This window comes from Dipodomys spectabilis, unplaced genomic scaffold, assembly GCF_019054845.1.
Source record: "Dipodomys spectabilis isolate Male_0828 unplaced genomic scaffold, ASM1905484v1 ptg000096l, whole genome shotgun sequence".
Classification (NCBI taxonomy): domain Eukaryota; kingdom Metazoa; phylum Chordata; class Mammalia; order Rodentia; family Heteromyidae; genus Dipodomys; species Dipodomys spectabilis.
This window is the reverse complement of record NW_024870773.1, coordinates 26,288,376-26,307,898: the sequence shown is the minus strand read 5'-3', so window position 1 is coordinate 26,307,898 and position 19,523 is coordinate 26,288,376. Positions and strand designations below refer to the sequence as shown.

The 19,523-nt window shown below is 39.4% G+C and overlaps 1 protein-coding gene across 8 annotated transcripts in view; it reads left to right on the top strand.

Moving 5' to 3' along the window:
* Positions 1 to 19,523, top strand: part of Zmynd11 (zinc finger MYND-type containing 11) — a 96,727-nt gene that overhangs the window by 13,521 nt on the left and 63,683 nt on the right. For 6 of the 8 annotated variants that reach the window (XM_042686103.1, XM_042686106.1, XM_042686105.1 and 3 more), the window contains exon 2: positions 11,489 to 11,623. In XM_042686103.1, coding sequence (XP_042542037.1) covers positions 11,508 to 11,623 — 116 coding nt within the window. In that variant the 5' untranslated portion in view covers positions 11,489 to 11,507. Of the gene's footprint in view, positions 1 to 3,549; positions 3,555 to 6,373; positions 6,378 to 11,488; positions 11,624 to 17,558; positions 17,675 to 19,523 lie in introns of those variants that run through there. The other 2 variants (XM_042686104.1, XM_042686108.1) reach the window with 2 other exon arrangements.

Sequence of the window (19,523 nt, the reverse complement as noted above, 5' to 3'; positions counted from 1 at the left end):
ATTATCTCTGTGTATAATAAAATGCAAGCTTCACCATTATGTGTCTTTTATATGGAGTGGATTTTTGTTTTGTATGTAGTTTATGCTCTACTATATAGATTCCCATTCTGTTCAACCAGTTGTATTTTTTTGCTATTACAAATAATGTTACAAGAATAACTATTATGTGTGTATGTATATATGTATGTATGTATATATGTATTTACCAGTGAGAAAAAAACACATGTTTTTGCTGGTTATTGCTGTGCTACCTTCCAGAAAAAATATGACATTTTGTTTTCCTGACAGTGGTGTGTGTGAATGCTTGTTTCTCCCAGGGGGAGACCCTTGGCCTGCAGGCCATGTAAGGTCCATAAAATCATTTGTTGCATGGCAGGAGATGCATGTGCTTTCATTTCCAAATAACTATTTTTCAGTATTTATTGTGAATTTTTTAGAAGTATGTCTCCTGTTTTCTCTTTTCAGAACACTTGTTATCCACAAGTTGTATCACCCCAAGTTTCTTCTCTCTTTGTGCATTTCTTGTTGTCTTCTACTTTGTGAGCTTCAGCTCCATCTTCTAATCCTTTTATATGTCTTATTTTAAAATTTCCTAGATATTCTTATTTATATTATCCCTGTTAGGATTTATGCATCTCTATTTCCTACTCCTTCATGACACAATTATATATGTCTTGCAAATCTGTACTGCTCTTGCATTTTCTGATTTGCGTTTCCCCTTTCCTGTTTGTTTGCTGTTTCTCTTTCTCATATTGAAAAGCTATTTTTAAATGTTCAGTGATATACCTATTGCTCATGGTTAAGGGCTAGACACTAGAGAGCTGCCAGGTGATCCTGTACATGCACTTTAACTGTATGGATAGTAGGCAGCCATGTGGCTTTTTCTTTAGGTTCTTTCAAATATCAACATCGGAAAATCTCTTATCTGATGCCATTTAATTTTTCAGAAAGATATTTGCATTCTTCGGTCTCTCATCTGAGCCTGAGTTCAGGCATCTGAGCTTTGGTAGTACAAAGGGACTGCCAACTCTTCATGTTACATAGTTTTCTACTTCGTGCCTTGGCAACCCTCCCAACCAGCTGCAGGATGAATTGCCCTCATTGCTGTTTGTGGAAGGCTGCTGCTTCCTCTGAGCCTGGAGTCCAGCATTGTCTGATCTCCGTGCACCCTCCTCCTCTTCCAGGTTTTACTCACGCACCCAGCCACTCTCCTTTCTGCACCTCACACATGCTGAGCTCTGTCTCTGTGAAGCCTTTGAGCCAGACTTCGTGATACCTTTTACCATCATTCAGATAGGACCTCTAATCCACAGTGCTTCAAAACCTGAAACATTTTGACTGGTGATAGGACAATGTCACATGGAGAAAGTTCTGTTCCGGACCTCATGTCAGTTAAAACCAATACGTCAAACCGTTATGTAAACACACTTCTAGGCTATGAAGTATATACATGAATTTGATGTTTAGACTTCGGTTTCATCTGCCAGATATCTCATGATATATACAAAAACATCTGAAGAACTTCTAGCCCTCAGTTTTTAGGTAAAGGGTACTCCACTTGTATATCATCATCTCCTTAACTTTTTTCTAACAGGCAGACTCAGTTTCTCTATGCCAGGATTACAAGCAGCTGCAACAATTTAAAACATTGACTCTTATACATTCATCATAGGTGGACCTCGCTTCACCCTCATTATGGGATGAAGGCTGACTGCAGCCACCATCATTAGCACTAGTGTGGCAAATCACAATGAGATTTTTAATCTTCCTCTGGGAAAGTGGTGTGAATCTTTTTTTTTTTTTTTTAATGCAAATCCTGGGACTTAAACTCTGGGCTTTGGTACCATCTTTGAGCTTTTTGGCCAAGACTAATAATTTATCTCTTGATCCACAGCTCTGCTTCTAGCTTCTTGGTGGTTAATTGGAAATAAGAGTCTCAGAGACTTTCCTCCATGGCTGGCTTCAAACCATGATCCTCAGATCTCAGCCTCCTGAATAGATAGGCACCCAGCTTTGAATCACTTACTTCCCATTCATTGCATCTCAGTGCAGCGGGCAAGTGCAGCACTATGGATGGGATGTAGTAGAAACACTTGCTGGCTGTCTTTAGTGACTTGTATGCAACTGTGAGCACCCAGGCCAAGCCGCTTCCTGCGCCCCCCAGGCAAGTGACTTGTGACAGCGATGTCAGGCCCATTCAGCTGGGGAAGAACTTGATTGCCACATGTAAAAGTAAATGAAGTTGGACCCCCTATCCCACTTTGTGTACAAAAACTCACAGTGGGCCACTGACCTACATAGAAAAGCCACAGTGATTTAAAAACAAAGTCTTGGGGAAAAAAATAGAGTTTCATGACTTCAGTTGTGATGGATTCAGCAAAACTCCAAAGTTATCAAAAAATAATCCAACTGAAAACTGGGTGAAGGGTGTGCACCAACGTTTTTGCAAAGGGATGTACAGTCACCCAGGAAATCCAAGAAATGATCCTCAACACCACTAGATGTTAGGAACATTAAAGTAGAAACCTCACTATTTTGTACCTCTCCAAATTCCCAGGATTTTAAAATGAGAAATAAAAGGTGAAAAATAATGGAAGATAGTGATGTGGGAAAGTGGAATGCTTGCGCTCTGAGCTGTGATTGTAGAGTGATACAGCTACTGTGGGGGAGTTTGCTGACTCACTGAAAGGTTCAAGTTGAAGTTACTGTGTAATCTAGCAGTTGCACTTCTGGGTATATACCAATGGAATTGAAAGCAGCCACTTACAGGCCAGTGTTTATGATAGCCCTGAATCAGGAACCCCCAGCCACTTATCCATAATAACAAAAAAGTGTGATACATATCTTCAGAAGTATTACTCAACTATAAATACAACCGAAGAGGATTTGTTAACACCAGCTACATACAGTATGGAGGAAACTTGAAAACGTGATGCTCAAGGAAATAAACCAGACACAGAAGGCCAAATTTCGTGTGAGTCCACTCATGAAATAATCTTGAATAGGCAAATTCGTCAAATAGAAGGAAGACTTGAGGATACTAGAGGCTGGGAGGAGGAAAACTTAGGAAATCATTGTTTAATGCTGGTGGGATTTGGGATGATGCAGCAGTTATGAACAGGATAATGTGATACTCACAAAACACCACATGTAGCTCACGTCACTGAGCTGTATAATCAGGTAAGTTGGCAAAACAGACTATTCTATGCTGAAAACAGCCGAGTTGCACATTTCATATTTGTGAATTGCATGGTATGTGTTTGTAGCTTAGAAAATCGGCCTTCAAAACAATGTTTACATTTCCCCATCCATCATTTAATTTCACAGCATATTCCTTCAAATCTAAAGTCTTTTTTATAAGTTGTTATTGTTTGACTCCCCCAGAACTGATATTGGAGCCATCTTGCTTATTTTGAGGTATTAACAGGGAAAAAGCTTAATCTGACTTCTTACTTTAGAGTTGGAGACTTGGGGACGTAATTAGGATTAGATAATGTCATAAGGCATTATCTGTGATGAGTACTGGTGGCTCTAGAAGAAGAGGAAGAGAGCATGTGCAGGCTGCCTGGTCTCCTTGGGATGCCCTTTACTGTCTTTATCCAGGGACTCTGCTGCTAAAGAGGTTCTGCCTTGGAACAATGTCTCTTTGGACCCAAGTAGATAGAAATTTCATTATAACTCATTTAGTCTAGAGTGATGTGTTGTTAGCAACAAAAATAGACCAAAACCCTTGAAGAACAAGAGACGAGCATATGTTAAAAAGCCCGATAAAGTTTACTCTGACCAGTTTTACCATCCAGAGCCTTGTTGAGTATGTTGCCTGCTTCCTGCTTTTCATCTAATGCACTTTACTCACAAGAACCTAGTACAAACTCTACGTTTAGGACTCCTGCTCTTCCAGTTCTCCAGTCCTGAGCTTGCTGGACATGTGGGGCAGATTGCCATCTGATTGTTTCGGAGGTTGTTGGAGATTATTGAGATGCAACCCCTTGAAGATTTCGTAAACAGCCATTTTTTTAATAGACTAGCTTTATAACTGTAGTTTTTATGTAGAGCTTGTTATGCAAGTTTTAATAAGGAAAATTGCAAGGCAGTAACAGAAGGCCCAAAAAGCACAATAATTCTGATCCATAAAAATTTATGAGTGAATTACAATTTTGTTGACAAGAGAAATCTTCTAGTAAATTATTCTGGTTGCTGTTTGCCCATTTGGAAAACTCTTCTATCATCTCAATTAATATCATATTAAGGAAGAAATTCCACTACTCTAGTGGGCATGCAAAGGACTTGTGAGTCACTTTTCTGTCGATAAGAACAAAATGAAACTGGGCGCTAATAGTTTAAGCCTGTAATCCTAGCTACTCAGGAGGCTGAGATCTAAGGATTAAGGTCCAAAGCCAGCCCAGGCAGGAAAGTGTGAGAGTCTCCAATTAATCACAGAAAAAGCTGGAAGTGGCACTGTGGCTCAAGTGGCATAGTGCTAGCTTTGAGCAAAAGAAGCTCAGGGACAGCACCTAGGCCCAAAGTTCAAACCCCAGGACCAGTGGGGGAAAAAGTAATATGCTAAAAAACAGTAAGAACTCTTGTTAGATTTCTCAGGGAAGTGAGGCTTCATCGACAAACTGAAGAGACAACAGGTAGACACAAAAAAATACAGATGGAGAAGAACTGAAACACACAAACAGAAGGCGGTGGAGGAGAAAGCTGAGCTGTCATTGATGCGTGCTGGAGGCCAAGTGTGGACCATTATGAGGTCTACAAAAGCATCAGGGATTCAGAGGTAGAGAGCTTCTCCACATGGTTCCGAGTTTTATTTCTAGCTGCTCAGCCAGGATCTCACAGTAGGTATCAAGAAAACCCCTTTGTGCTTTTGGAGCATTGGGTATGTATGTGGAAAGCAGGGAAGAACCATTTTCAAATACTCTAGAGCATTCTGTTGATTTCAGAAGAAGCAATTTGAGGTTCCATCAGCTTCTGAGCCTCCTCACTCTGTATTTTATGGAGCCTAATCTGCATGGGGGAAAGGAGATAGCCACCCCTAGCCATCCTGTCATACAAGGGAGGGAAATGGAATAAAAAAGGTCCTCGGTGTGTCATATTCAAGTGTTAGAAAATTAAAGAAGAAAATCTCGAAAGAAGCCAGAGGGGGGGGAAAAGCACTTAGTATGGAGGAGCAGAATATTAAGTCAATATACAGAAATTAATTACTTTCTTACATGCAAACATGAACAAGTGTAATTTAAGATAAAACATTACCATTTACATTAGCATAACATATGAGAAAGAATACCAAATTCTGATAATGGTTACAAAAGAACTCAACAAATAAGATGGTATTCGTGGATGGGATGACACAATATTGCCATGATATCAGCTCTTACCACTTCGATGTGCAGATTTCATGCAGATCTATTCAGAACGTTTTGCATGGGTATAAGCAAACTGACCATAACATTGGCATGAAGAAGAGAAAGACCTAGAATAGCCAAGATGTAATAATGAAGAACAAAGGCAGAAGATGCGCAACCTCCTGGGGAGCTTCAGTCATCAATATATACCACTATGGCCACGGTGAAGGAGCAGAGCAATGAGTGGGATGGAGCAGAAGGCCCAGACGACCAAGAGGTGTGGCAGCATTGTGGTGCACACGTAACCTTTTCAAGAAATAACGCTGGACAACTGCGAATTTGCAATCTTTCAAAAAAAAAAAAAAAACAAACAACTGAGCGTGGCTCATAGATCTCAATGTAAAATGCAGAACCATTAAGCTCTTGGAAATAAACATCAGGAAAAGGCTTTGATGACCCTGGGTTTGGTGATGGCTTTTAGGGCTCAACACCAAACACATGCCCAGTAAAAGGACAGAAATGGCAAATTGGAATTCATTAACCTTTTGCTCTGTGAACAACAATGTCTAGAGAATGAGAAGAATAAGGCATGGCTTGGGAGAGGATCTTTGTGAGATGCATCTGATAAAGGACTTTTAACCAAACTATGCAAAGGATACCTAAAACTGAACCATAAGAAAAGTTGGTTAAAAATGGGCAAAACTGAAATTGCAGAGCTTCTGCATGGCAAAGAACATAGCTAGCAAGATCAATAACCCACAGATTGGGAGAAGATCTTCACTAGCCATACAATGGACAAGGGTCTCATATCTAAAATATACCTGGAACTCAAAAAATTAAATCCCCCAACAACAAATCCTCAAAGAAACAACTGCCCAATAAATAAGTGGGCTAAAGACTTAAAAGAGAAACTTCTCTGAAGAGGAAAGGATGGCCAATAGACACATGAAGAAATGTTCAACCTCCCTAGCCATAAAAGAAATGCAAATCAAAACAACATTGAGATACTACCTCACCCCAGTTAGAATGGCTAGAATCAAGAACTCTAATAACAACAGATGCTGGAGAGGATGTGGACAGAAGGGAACCGTACTGCATTGTTGGTGGGAGTGTAAACTTGTTCAACTACTTTGGAAAGTAGTATGGAGGTTCCTCAAAGGACTCCACATAGAGCTCCCCTATGACTCAGCAATCCCACTTTTGGGCATTTACCCAAATGTTCACAAACAAGACCACACTAAAGCTACCAGCACGACTATGTTTATTGCAGCCTTATTTACCATAGCTAAGATATGGAACCAACCCAGATGCCCCTCAGTAGATGAATGGATCAAGAAAATGTGGTCTATATACACAATGGAATTCTATGCCTCCATCAGAAAGAATGACATTGCCCCATTTGTTAGGAAATGGAAAGACTTGGAAAAAAATATATTAAATGAAGTAAGCCAGGCCCAAAGAAACATAGGTCCCATGGTTTCCCTTATTTGCAATATCTAGTATATGTCTGAGACAAGCAGAAAAGGTCAGATAAGATGATGTTAAGTAAAATGAACCCCAAGATAAGGACACAAATGTTTTTTATTTCTTGCGATTGTTTCTAACATATTTATAAGATGATTTCTTTGTATGATTGCTTTGTATGTTCCTCCCCCATGGTATAACCCCTGTTTTCACTGTATTTGCTGTTGGTATAATTTGTGGAGGGGAAGGGAAAAAAAATTGCTTTAATAGGGATATAGGTAGACCCATTGCAACAATGAGATGTACAAGACATTATGTCGAAAAATGAACTTTACAACTTTGGTGGGGGGGTGTTGGTGGGGAGAAGGGAAGGGGAAACAGGAGGATGCAGCAATGCTTGATAAGAAATGTACTCATTACCTTGCTCATGTGATTGTAACCCCTCTGTACTGTATTTTCACAATAAAAAAATGGGCAAAACTATGTCTACTGAAGTAGAAATGGAGATGACAAATGAAAACCTGTTCGACATGTGTGATGAGAGAATTGAAATCACGGTATCGGGAGCCCACTCTGAGTACATGCCTCTCGCCAGACTCAAATCCAGCACCAAATGCTAGAAAAGACGAGGAGAAGCAGGACGCTTGTTTGTGGTTGATGGAAATGCAGACTGGCGGGGTCATTTTGGAAGATGGCTTATCCATTCTGTCAAGCATGCTCTTCAGTATTTATCTCAAGTGGCTTGAAAAGACAATGTGCATACCCAAACTTCTGTATGCAGCTCTGTTTATTGTTGCTAAAATTTTTATGCAACGAAGGTGGCCTTCAGGAGGCAAGTGGATCAATAAACTGTTAAGTCCAGCCAACAGAATATTACTTAGTGATAATAAAAAAGCTATCAAAGCCCATGAAAAGACTTGGAGGCAGGTCAGGTGCATATTGCAAAGGGAAAGTCAATATAAGAAAGCTGTGTGGTTCCAATTACATGTCATTCTGGGAAAGGCAGAACAGTGGAGACAGCAAAAGGATGAGCAGTCACCACAGTCGATGGGGGCTGAGCATAGGTGGCGCACGGATGATTTTGAAGGCAGTGAAATTATGCTGTGTGCCTACTTGTCATTTTACATGCATGAGACCCATAGAATGTTTAATGCTCTGAAGGAAAGCCGTGGGCCTGGGATTGTCACTGAGGGTTCATTGGTTCTGACAAGTTTCCATTGCCCTGGGACTTGTTGCTAGTGATGGAGCTTGTGTCTGTGTGAGGTCTGCAGGATAGGAGGGCTCTGTGTTTTATGCTTAATGTGGCTAGGTGTGGTGACACTCATCCAAAAAACCCAGTACCCAGGAGACCGAGGCAGGAGCATGCCCTACAGTAATTAGTATATTAATATTAATAATTAAAATTAATTCCAGCTGGATTACAAAGTCCGTATTTAAAAATAAATTACAAAAAACTTGAGAAAATACAAAATGATTTTTTTCTGATCTGAGTGAAAATACTTAAAAAGAACTATAAAGATGTCTAGATGTTAGTGTCATTTAATGTGTTAAGTGGTAAAAGGCAAAGATTAAAGCACTTTATGAGTAACATTAATACATCAAGATGTTTATATAGGTACACACCCTCTTATTTAAGTTTATACACACAATCAGAAAGAGGTTTAGAAATTTCTCGTAAATGTAAAAGGATGTGTGTTGGTGTGACAGAGTTCAAGTCAGGGGAACGGGAAGAGGGAAACTTTGCTTGCTCCCCGTGCGGGAAATGGGAGCTGTATACTCCAAGCGGCGCTTGCTATCTGTAGCAAATACATGTGACCATGTCCTCTAAGAGCTCGAAATCCTTACACAACAGTGATATGGACTTTTGTGGAAAGTTTCATGCTTATCTAGATTACAATGAAATATACACTAAACCAATAGGATTCAAAGAGGCAGGCACCAGTGGTTATACCTGTGATCCTAACTACCCAAGAGGTGGAAATGGGGGAGGATTACAGTTCAAGGCCAGCCTGTGAAAAAGAAATTTGTGAAATCCTATCTCAACCAAAAAAACTGTTGGTGTGTACCTGCCACCCCAGATATGGAGAGAAGTGTAAATAGGAGGGTTGAGGTACAGCCAGACCTGGCAACAGGCAAGACCCTATCAGAAAACCAGAGCTGGAAGACCTGAAGGCTTGGCTCAAGTGATCTAGTGGCCACCTTGCAAGTGCAAGGCCCCGAGTTCAAACCTCAGTACTGCAAAAAGGATTTTTTAAAAAAGATTTATTTAAAGTTTTTATATGATATTGGTGCAAATCTAATATGTACCATAATAAAAAGTACCAGCAGAAAAAATCAAAATATGCTGATACAGTGCCCACTCCTGTGTTCTCCATCTGTTTTCCTGTTCTTCACATTAGATCAAAACAGTTTATAGATCCACCCTCCCTCGTCTCTCCCCCACCACACCGATCAAGCAACACATTAATTTTGCTTATTTAAAAATGTCTCTAACTTTCTCCTGTTTGTGCGTAGGTGGTATGATAGGAAACAGGAGCCCCTGTATAAACGTAAGAACTACGGTTACCTGGGTATCTAGGGACAGGAAATATCAGTATCACCTGGAGCCTTATTGAAGTTACTTGGAATTGTTAAAAGTTTTCACTGATATATTTTAAACTACTGGCTGCTTGAGAACCACTAAGGAGCTAGTTATGGAGCGTTGGCTATATCCCTCCAATGCACTGGAACAGAGAAAGGTTGAAGATGGTTAATGATTTCTACAGATCTTATCATCTTTTCTTTTTGATGTCTCAGTTTTTGATAAAACATAAGTGAAGCCCTACTCTGGGGTTTTGTTACTTATATAATATGTAATTTATGTAACTTACTAATTTCATATAGAAGTTTTATTTAGCATGTTCGAAAGTATGCTAAGCACCTTGAAAAACATTAAATGTTGATAATAAATGAGATGTCCATAGTTGAATTCAGGGTTTCATTTGAGGAATTTCTGTAAAAGTAAATGAGATGTTTTAGATGAATTAGGGACTTTGAGGAGTTTATAATCAATCACACAAAGGGCAGGTTTGAAAAAAAAATGCATAAACTCCTATTAACACCCGAAAGACAATTGAGTTTGATTTAGATTCCAGGAGCAAAGTTGCTCAGGGAAGATTTCACCTGAGTGAGCTCCAGAAAGCACTGGGAACACAGTAAAGGGGCAGATAGAGTGTGTCAGGGAGATATCCCTTCCCTTAAGCAAAGGCCTGAGGTGTAGGCATGCTTAGGAATGGTAAGTAATACACTTCACTAGCAATATAAATACGTTCTGGTAAGAATGGATTGAAAGTTTGACCTTGTTAATGATGGCCTTGAATCATCAGTGTCTATAGTTAACATCTAAGATTGTTTTCTAAGATTTTCCTGTGTATTGATTAATAGCCAATTGCTATTCATTTCTTGCGTCTAGCACATTATTAATGATATTTAGTAGATGAGAGAAGGCTTTTCTGTCTGTTTGTATCTGTACCTCAAGAGCTTAGAAAAGTGGCTGGTATATAACAGGTATAAGTGAAATCTAGGGATGAATGCATTTGTCTTCCAAAGAAAGGAGAATCTTAACTGGTTGTAGTGTAAAGAGATCTTGTTTTATTAGGTGGAGTTCATTTTGAAACTTACAAAATGCTACAAACTTCATAATTTACCTGGTTGCATTTCTCTGTGTGTACACATGCGCGTGCATGCACATGTGGTGTTATATTTGGGCTTTTGTTAAACCGGTGTCCCTCCTCTCTGGTACTTGCTATTTAGTATGCTTAATATTATTTTGGACTGTTAGCTTTGCTGTCATTCTTTACATAACTGTGAAAAATAAGTTTATATGGCATTTTTTGAAAGAATAGTTTACAAGTTGAATTGTATGTTGCCTATAACCTTGTATTATTCCTAGTGTTTGGTCTAACAATTGCAATATGCATCCTTAATTTACCATTGTCCCACTTGTATTAACACCACCTCTCACAAAATATAAGAAATTTACTGTAATATAATTCTGTCATATTTTACTTCTGCATTTGTTATTAGCCTATTGGCCTGTCAATTATTTTCTTTGTTTTGTTTTAATTAATTTATGTTGTTGGTCCTGGGGCTTGAACTCAGGATCTAGGCACTATCCCTGAGCTCTTTTGCTCAAGACCAGCACTCTTCCACTTTGAGCCACAGCTCTGCTTTGAGTTTTCTGATGGTTAATTGGAGATAAAAGTCTCACAGACTTTCCTGCCCATGATCCTCAGATCTCATTCTCCTGAGTAGCTAGGATTACATGAGTGAGCCACCAGAGCCCACCTTCCTTTGTTCTGACCAATTATCTTTTAAATGAATTTAGGAAAGTAACATTTTTTAAAGTTTTAAGAATTAAGCATTAAGTTTAGGATATTATTGGGTTTTAGAATGTAATCGTCTATGAAATGATGAAGTGAATGGTAATTTCTATGAAATAAAAACATGGTGGTGTGTGGATGTGGACTCGGAATCGGCTGTGCTACATACTTACTATCCTTAGTCAGGGGCACTGAATGTGTCCTGCATTAGTACTTACCATCTGTAGTCAGGGGTGCTGAACATATGGCTTGTGTTGATCATTCATTTTGTAATCCATTTATATTTTTACCTTATGTTTTTGTATATCACTACAGCTAAAGAAGTAAACAGGTCATGGCACGTTTAACAAAAAGACGACAGGCGGATACAAAAGCTATCCAGCATCTTTGGGCAGCCATTGAGATTATAAGGAATCAGAAGCAAATTGCCAACATTGACCGTATTACAAAGTAAGTAAATCTAAACAAACATTTCCCCACAAACTTTCATATAGGACTTTGCCTTATCAGCTGTGCCATTTGACACATTACAGGGGACTGAAGTCCCTTTCTGCCTTGTAGAAGTACCCAGTTGTTAGCTAAACCAAAAAATGTACAGCTTGTATATAGCTTATATATCAAGTTTAGATGAATAAAACGTGTATGTTCTACTTGTACTAGGTTTTAGTTATACATGTTTTATAACACTCGGAAACTTCGTCTTTTTTGAAGAAAAGGTATTTAGTTAATCACTTACGTTTGTGCTGTGTGGTGAAGCTGTCTAAAAGCAGTCAAAAGTGTTGTACTCATACAGGATGCTCTTGATGTGTAGAGTCAACAATAGCTTAGTGGCCTTTTGCCCACTAACAGAATTTTTAGTGAGGTCATTCTTAATTTTAGAAATTATGTGTCATGAATAGTTTTCAAAAATGAAGTGTGTTCTTTCTGGTTTCTAATGGTAGACCAAAATTTGGTATAGAAAATCAGACCTAAGCTACTGATAAATATTGATGCAGGGGTCTTCAATTATTAGTTTGATTTTGCTTTACGCTATCTGTATCATTAAAAGTATAAAATTAGGTGTATGTATTATAAATGTTTAGATGATCTGGGTGTGGAGGTGGTAATTTAATTTAGATAGAAGTATGCTTACCCTTTCCCAGGTTCTTTGGATATTGTATATAAAAATGGAAAGCAGAGAATTATGAAACTTCACTTACATAACAGTGTTTTGGGGCTTTATTAGTAAGTAACCAAATTAAGTTCCATGTATTTTTTCTCTTCCCTGGATTTGGCTGTGTGAGGAAGGAGTTGGCAGGAGGCAGGGTGGGTGAGGCGACATTTTGCCCTGGTCCCTGAGGACAGCTCCGGCTCCTGTAGGCTAGTAGACCAGAGGAAACAATACAGCACTATGTGGAAAGTAAAAATAAAGGAAATAGTTTGTTTCCGTAATTATGTTTTTAAATAAAGCAAGTGATGTGGGGCTTGGTAACTCCGTGCAGAATAAATTCTAGAAGGTAATGTTGACATGAAAAATGTAGAGGACTAGCTCCTTAGTAGTGGTAAGAATGTAGCAGGCCTTTGGTTTGATCCCCAGTAATAAAGGAATAAAAAATTGCACAGAATAAAGGATTAAGTATTTTCTTATGGTTGAGATTTTTTAACAACATATTTTTAAAAATATACAGATACAGGAGAATATTAATGTGGCAATACCATAGTGTTCTTTGGTTAATTTTTAAGTTAAAGTCAGTCGTTGATGTTCGATGTTTTGTTTTCTGAGACTTCTTTCTAATCTGTGGACTCTTTCACTAGTAGCGTTAGGCTGTTCTCTAAGATGCTATCAGAATCTCCAGTATGAAAGTGGCAGTTACCTTGTGATACCCTGTGTGCCTCCCTAGTTATGGGTGTTATGGGTCTGTTGGAGCATCATCACACTTGTGTGTGTAAACACGCTTTGACATGTGAACTAGAGATGCAGAGATTATGAACCTCCCCTTCTGTAATTCATTTTCTTATACAGGATTACTTGTGTCTTCTCATGTTCTGTTAGGGGTCTCATTGCTTTGTCTTCTTTAATAATAGCCACGGCACAGCTTCCTTCGTCTTAAATCCACTGTTCTTGATTAAACCAGAATACGTTCATTGACATACCAAATGATATAGTTTCATTAGTCGTATTGGAAGATGGAAGGAAGAGAGGAAGGCAGAGGGGGAAAGAAGAATGGAAGGAGAGAGACAGAGGGACTGGTAGAGAAGGAGAAAGGTACATATACATAAATGGACAGAAAACAGAGCCAACAAAACAAACCAGTTAAGTGTTCAAGAGTGCTTTCCAGCATTACTTCTGCTCATCTATATTCCTTTCCTCTGTGGCTCCCAGTAGAGTATTCTATACTTCCTTTATAGCATGAACCTCATTGTACCCTGCTGGACCAGCACCTCCAGGAAGGAACTGTCCAGGGAATTTCCTACCAGCACCTTTGCTCCTTGGCTATGCCCTCCCCTTGCGTGTCACCCTTGTCTAAGGTCAGGTAGGAAATGGCTCTCATCTGTTAATACAAATCACAGCTTTTACTCTACAGCCTAGAGGTTCTTCTCTGCACTCTCCAAAGGTAAACATTTTGAAAACTTGAGATTTATTTCCCATCCGTTTATTTTGGTTACTTGTTCAGGTCTGAACATAGAGGTATCTTTTAAACTTTAAACACATCTTAAGTCACCACCAACTTTAGTAGAGTTAGACAAGAATGCATATGTAGTTGTTTTGTCCTTTATTTTGGTTCTATATATTTTTTTTAAAAAGATAAAGGCTAGTTTCAGGTATCCGTTACATTCTTTGAGGTAACTGACTCTTTAACCTGGTACATCCTCAACTGGCTAATTATTTCTGTGTCATGGTTTGTTCTAGCTCTGCTTTTAGTTTAAAAAAAAAAAAAATCTCCAGCTTTCCTATCCATCTTTGTTGTTTTTTCTCTGGGAGCTAGTGAAGAAATCAGGTCATTCGTTCTGTGTCTTCCCTGGGTCTAGCTTCTGCAAATCGCACAGCTGTGGTCTGGTTTGGCCTGTGGCTCAGTCCTCTGTGTTTCATGGGGCTCGGCAGCTGCATCTGGAGGCTGGATGAGGGCTGGATGGTTTTGTAGGTGGTGCCGTTTGCTGTCAGCGAACACTCACTGTTGAGTGTTTCTTATTCTGTAACACTTGTAGCTGTTGATCTAGTAATTCATGGAAGCTTGAAAATGGTAATAATTGGTTTTGTCTTTGATTTTTGTACTGGAATATGTTTGCAAGGTAATGCTCTGCTACTTGTGTACCTATGCACAATTCATATAGTATTCCTTGCTTTATCCAGATAGCACCTTCTGTTGATAACTGGGTAATTTTTAAAGTGTCATTTGGAGTTCATGTACTTAAAATCATTTACTGTATTTCAGCTCATATCTGATGTATTGCTTGTGTTATTGCTTTATTCTGTATACAAACTATTATTCTGGCATCTCAGTATTCTGGGTTTTATTTTCTGCCTTTTTTGTGTATCATTTTCTATTGAGTTCTTTTCATCCTCTTTTTATTTCTCCCTTTAAAAAAAATTTAACATTGCCCTTCTTTACAGTGTGTTACTCTATGGCATCATCTGCTGTGTGGGTTCATTCTTGTGTACTTCATATCTGTTTTGTTTTTTCTTTTTTTAGTACGAGGATGGAATCTAGGACTTGATTTCTGAAGGACTATCTTTATTTACTTTAAATGTTTACCTCATTTCTGAGATTTTTCTCTAATTCTAATCCACATCTTCCACATCTTTTATCATTGTCTTCTGTTTCCTCCTGTGTTGAACTAGTAGGTGTCTGCCTTTCTGTCTCTGTCTCTGTCTCTGTCTGTCTGTCTGTCTGTCTGTCTCTCTCTCTCTCTTTTCTCTGCATACCTTGTTATGTGTATGCTGCTCTGCTTCTCCAGCCACAGTGGTCATGGTGATGTGAGATCAGTTTTCCTGAACTAGTATTGGGGAAACAGTTGTTATTTTTTATGCCATTCTTATAAATTTCCAAAAATATGTTCACATGTTTTCTGAGATTTCCTGGGGAAAAGGGGGTTCTCTCCCTATTTTTTCTGTAACTGCCCTTTCTCATTCTGAAAGTTTTATAACGATTGCATAGTGTTGCAGTCTTATTCCTAGCGTGTTGCTACAACATGGGTCTTTGTCCTGGAATGGAGCTTTGTCTGTGTGATTTTGAGCATTCACAAGCACGTTGTCCCCTGGCTATTGTAAGGCTATCCTGTGTATCTGTGGAGCCTTGGGGGTCATCTTCCCCTGAGCTTGTCCCCCCCTGCCTTCCAGCGAGGCTCTGCTGGCCGTCCTCAGGCCTGGGGTGCTCTGGCTCCCACACTCAGCGCTGTCCTCACCTGCTCACAGGACTCCTGTTGTTTGGTTTAGCTGTATGTGTTGTGCAAGGGTGCTCTGCTTTGCTTTTGAGGTTTAACCGTGTTACCTTCTTTGCATCTTCCTAGTTCACAATAATCTTGTGATTTTTCTTAAAACAGAACAATGGGTTGCTAAAGATGCTGGATGGTTCCTAAGGTACAAAAACAGAGCTATAAACCATTTTTGAAAAGTATCCCCTCAGTAGATTCAAGAAGCACGACTATTTTTCATTTTGGGTACACTCCTGGACATGTCAGGATCTACAGGAACTCTTTCCTGCTGCTCGGATCCTTCCGGTGACAGCCAGTGTGGTGCAGGTTTAGAAAGGCCTCCGTAAGAAGCTGTATAGCAATATAAAGTAATTAAGCCCCAGATCCTCACAATTAGTTAGTCCCGTAGGGTAATATTAATTATGATGATGATGATAATAGTTCCTGTAGCAAAGTAGAACAGTTTGTCTATGTCTTAAGTTTGTTCACCTCATGTTTTTTGGGGGTATGGGAGGTGTGGGTTGTGCCAGGGATCAAACGCAGGGTCTTGAGTGTGCTAGGCCAGTGTTCCACATGGAGCCGGGTACCCCAGGCCACCTGGAGCTGGACATCCCCTTGGGGACCCCAGCACTGGGAATCACAGGTGGGCACCCGCACACCTGGCTCTTGTGCTTAATTACGATGTCATGTAACTTTCAGAGCTCGTTGCAGCAGCCACCCGTGAGGGTTATCAGGAGAGCTCCCAGGAAACTCTCCGAGTTCTTTACCACCTTTTAATCATCTTTTTTTTCTTCTTTAACTGTTAGTATTAGATCTTAGAACTGTATTGCAAGTTAGGGAATTACTACTAAATAGTTCAAACAGCTTAAACATATATCTCAGAGAGACTTCTTTAGCAAGTTGTAAGATAAACTTTTTTTTTTAAACAAATTCTGTTATTTTAACTACTTTTGGGGGTTCGGCCTGCACTGATGACGCAGAAGTCTCCCATCTTAGCTTGCTGAGTAGTTAAGATTACAGGTGTGAGCAGCTGTGGTACTGTGGTACTGTCCCTCAGATTTAAAACTCCTATTTATGAATTTAATTTGATACTATAAAATTCCAAGGATGATCTCATTTGGGAACTAAGCAGGTCCAAATAAATTTCACCTGTTAATTAAACCATTTTACATTCTTAAAAATGGAAGGCTGTTTTGTGATGTTTAACCATTATCATGAATTTGAAACAAATGAGTCATTTTATCATAACAACGAATGTACAGTAGTCAGTGTAAAGTATTCTGTAAAGATAAGCAGTGGAATAGCTTTTCTTTTCCATTTGATTATCTCCAAATGATGAATTATAGTGGCATGTGTGAGGTCATCAGTTTTTATTTAGACAGATGTCATAATAAAGCTTTGAAATGTTTGGTTAGTGATCATCTGTATTAAGTAAGTACTTATACAATCTGTATGCTTAAAGTGTTAGCCCATAGTGTTCTTATTTTAAATCAAAAAGCAAAGAATGAAGACTCAACATAACAAAATCAGAAACAGAAATGATGTTTAAGCTTTCAGTCCTGATATGATAGAAGGAAACTCACTATCATGGTATTTCTTTAAATACCATCTATATTTTAATATTCCAATAAAAATGTTATATCACTATTTTCTACCTTAATGCAGACATATTATTAGTATCTACTTGGGATGTTTATAGCTTGATGTTAGGCTCATAATTATTCTAAGTAGTTGTTAGCAATGAGGATTTTATGCTCTTCTCTATAGGCATTATTGGCTAGAACATTTGGTGGAGGTAAATTCACCTTATACTGATGAGAGGGAGCAATAGAAATAGTTATTTCGGGCTTCTTTCTTGTTTGGTTTTGTGTTCCTCGGGGTGATTGAACTAAGACTAATATGGCTAGACTAACATTGGATTGGTAGGCTAGTCCCGTTCAACTTAATATTTTAGATTAGGGCATGAATTAATTACATGTATTGCTTACTTTAGGGTCAAATCCCAGTTAGAAAATGTGACCTCTGACCTCTTGTGACATGTTTGGCATTGAAATTTCTGAGTTCTCCTGGAGTTCTTCCTGTTGCTACAGACATACATAAATCCAAACTGTAAGTTCTCTTAATGTGTAGGTTGCCTTTCACGTTGCCACTAGGCATACATTTCTTTATTTACTAATTAGAATTTAACTTTATGAAGCCCAATGTACAGGAACTGTTTACTTAAGTGAAATTTTGCTATGTTTCTCTGTCAATTTCTATTCAGAATCACTGCACAGGAGGAGAATAGCCATTGCCTAAGTAATGTTTGCAGAAATACAATTAGTTTTAAAGACTACCAGCTGCTGTTATTACACTGCTCATAAAATCCCAAGGAAGGAATGAGTCTTCAGAGAGTTGGTGTCTTTTCACTTCAGTCATATTGATTTGTTCTTATATATCCTGAGGACTGGAAGTATGGCACAGGACTGTTACCATTTCTACTTTAGTTTACGTTGTAGCAACCTGGAAGCTAGTGGACCTGAATAAACATCATCCTCAAGGGGTTTTCTCCAATGGCAGATTCTTACTGCATGGATCTTGACCTAAATTTTATTCCTATATTGGACACTCTTATGTGAAGCAATTATATAGACAAGACACAAAGCTGTAAGTAAGCTTCTTTTTCGTGGTGCTGGGATTTAAACTCAGAGCCTTGTGCTTGCTGGGCTGTTACTCTACCACTTGAGCCACACCTCCAGGCTCCCCAGTCTTTTGCTTCCATTATTTTTCAAAATAACGCTTTGCAGTTTTTGCTTGGGTTGTCTGTGGACCATATGCTCCGGCCTTGGCCTCTCTCACTTAGCAGTGCTACCTTGCCCACCTTGTTTGCTGAAATGGAAGTATCATTAACTTTTTTTCCACCCTTGCCTTGAGCCTCAGTCCTCCTGATCTTTCCCCGGCCACGTAGCTGGATTATAAGCATAAGCTGCCACACCACTAAAGAACCACAAGGGAATAAAATGGCAGTGAGAAAATAATGTGAGGCCTATATGAAAGTATGGTTCCGTCCTGGCGATTAGAATGTATTACCTCATACATTCTAGATGTGATGTGAGGAGATGAGTCACAGAGCGTTTGGAAGGTCTTGTGTGTGGAAGCAGTCTTGAACAAATGAGGTAAAGGACTAGGATTTGAAGGGAATGTGGATGGAAAGGCAAAGGCCAGCGTGGGAGGACCTTTGAGGCCAGGGTTGAGATTGTTACCCTGTATGTAAAAGAGAATAGCCATTCTTCTTTAAATGTACAGATGGTTAAGGTAAGACATCCCTTTTCCCCTCTTCCGCCATATTGAATAGCCATCTTGAGTGTGGCCTGAGCCTCCCTGCCCTTCCCATGCCAGTCTCTGTTCCTACCAGTGGTGCCAGGCATCATCTGATCAAATTATTTCATTCTTACAAGCCTTTTTCTCTTGTTCATTATTACCTTGCTTAGCTCTTACTGTAACCCTCTAACCCAATAGATTGGTATTATCCTCTGCGTTTTCAAGTCATCCCAGTGCTATTGTATATTAGGATAACTTGGTTGTTTTTTCACTGTTTCTTATGTCCTTGCATCATAGTCAATACCTACAGTGTACAACTCTTTACAAATAATAGGGTCTCCTTTTTGAGGAGCCTGAGAACTTCCTGGGTTTGTAACACACACACACACACACACACACACACACACACACACACACACACACACACCCCTCTGACACACACACACACACCCCTCTGACACACACACACACACACACACACACACACACCCCTCTGACACACACACACACACCCCTCTGACACACACACACACACACACACACACACACACACACACACACACACACACACACACACACACACACACACACACACACACCCTCTGAATAGCTGAAGAGGGGCTATGTTGGCCTCCCGGGGGTCCTCCTCCCCCACAGC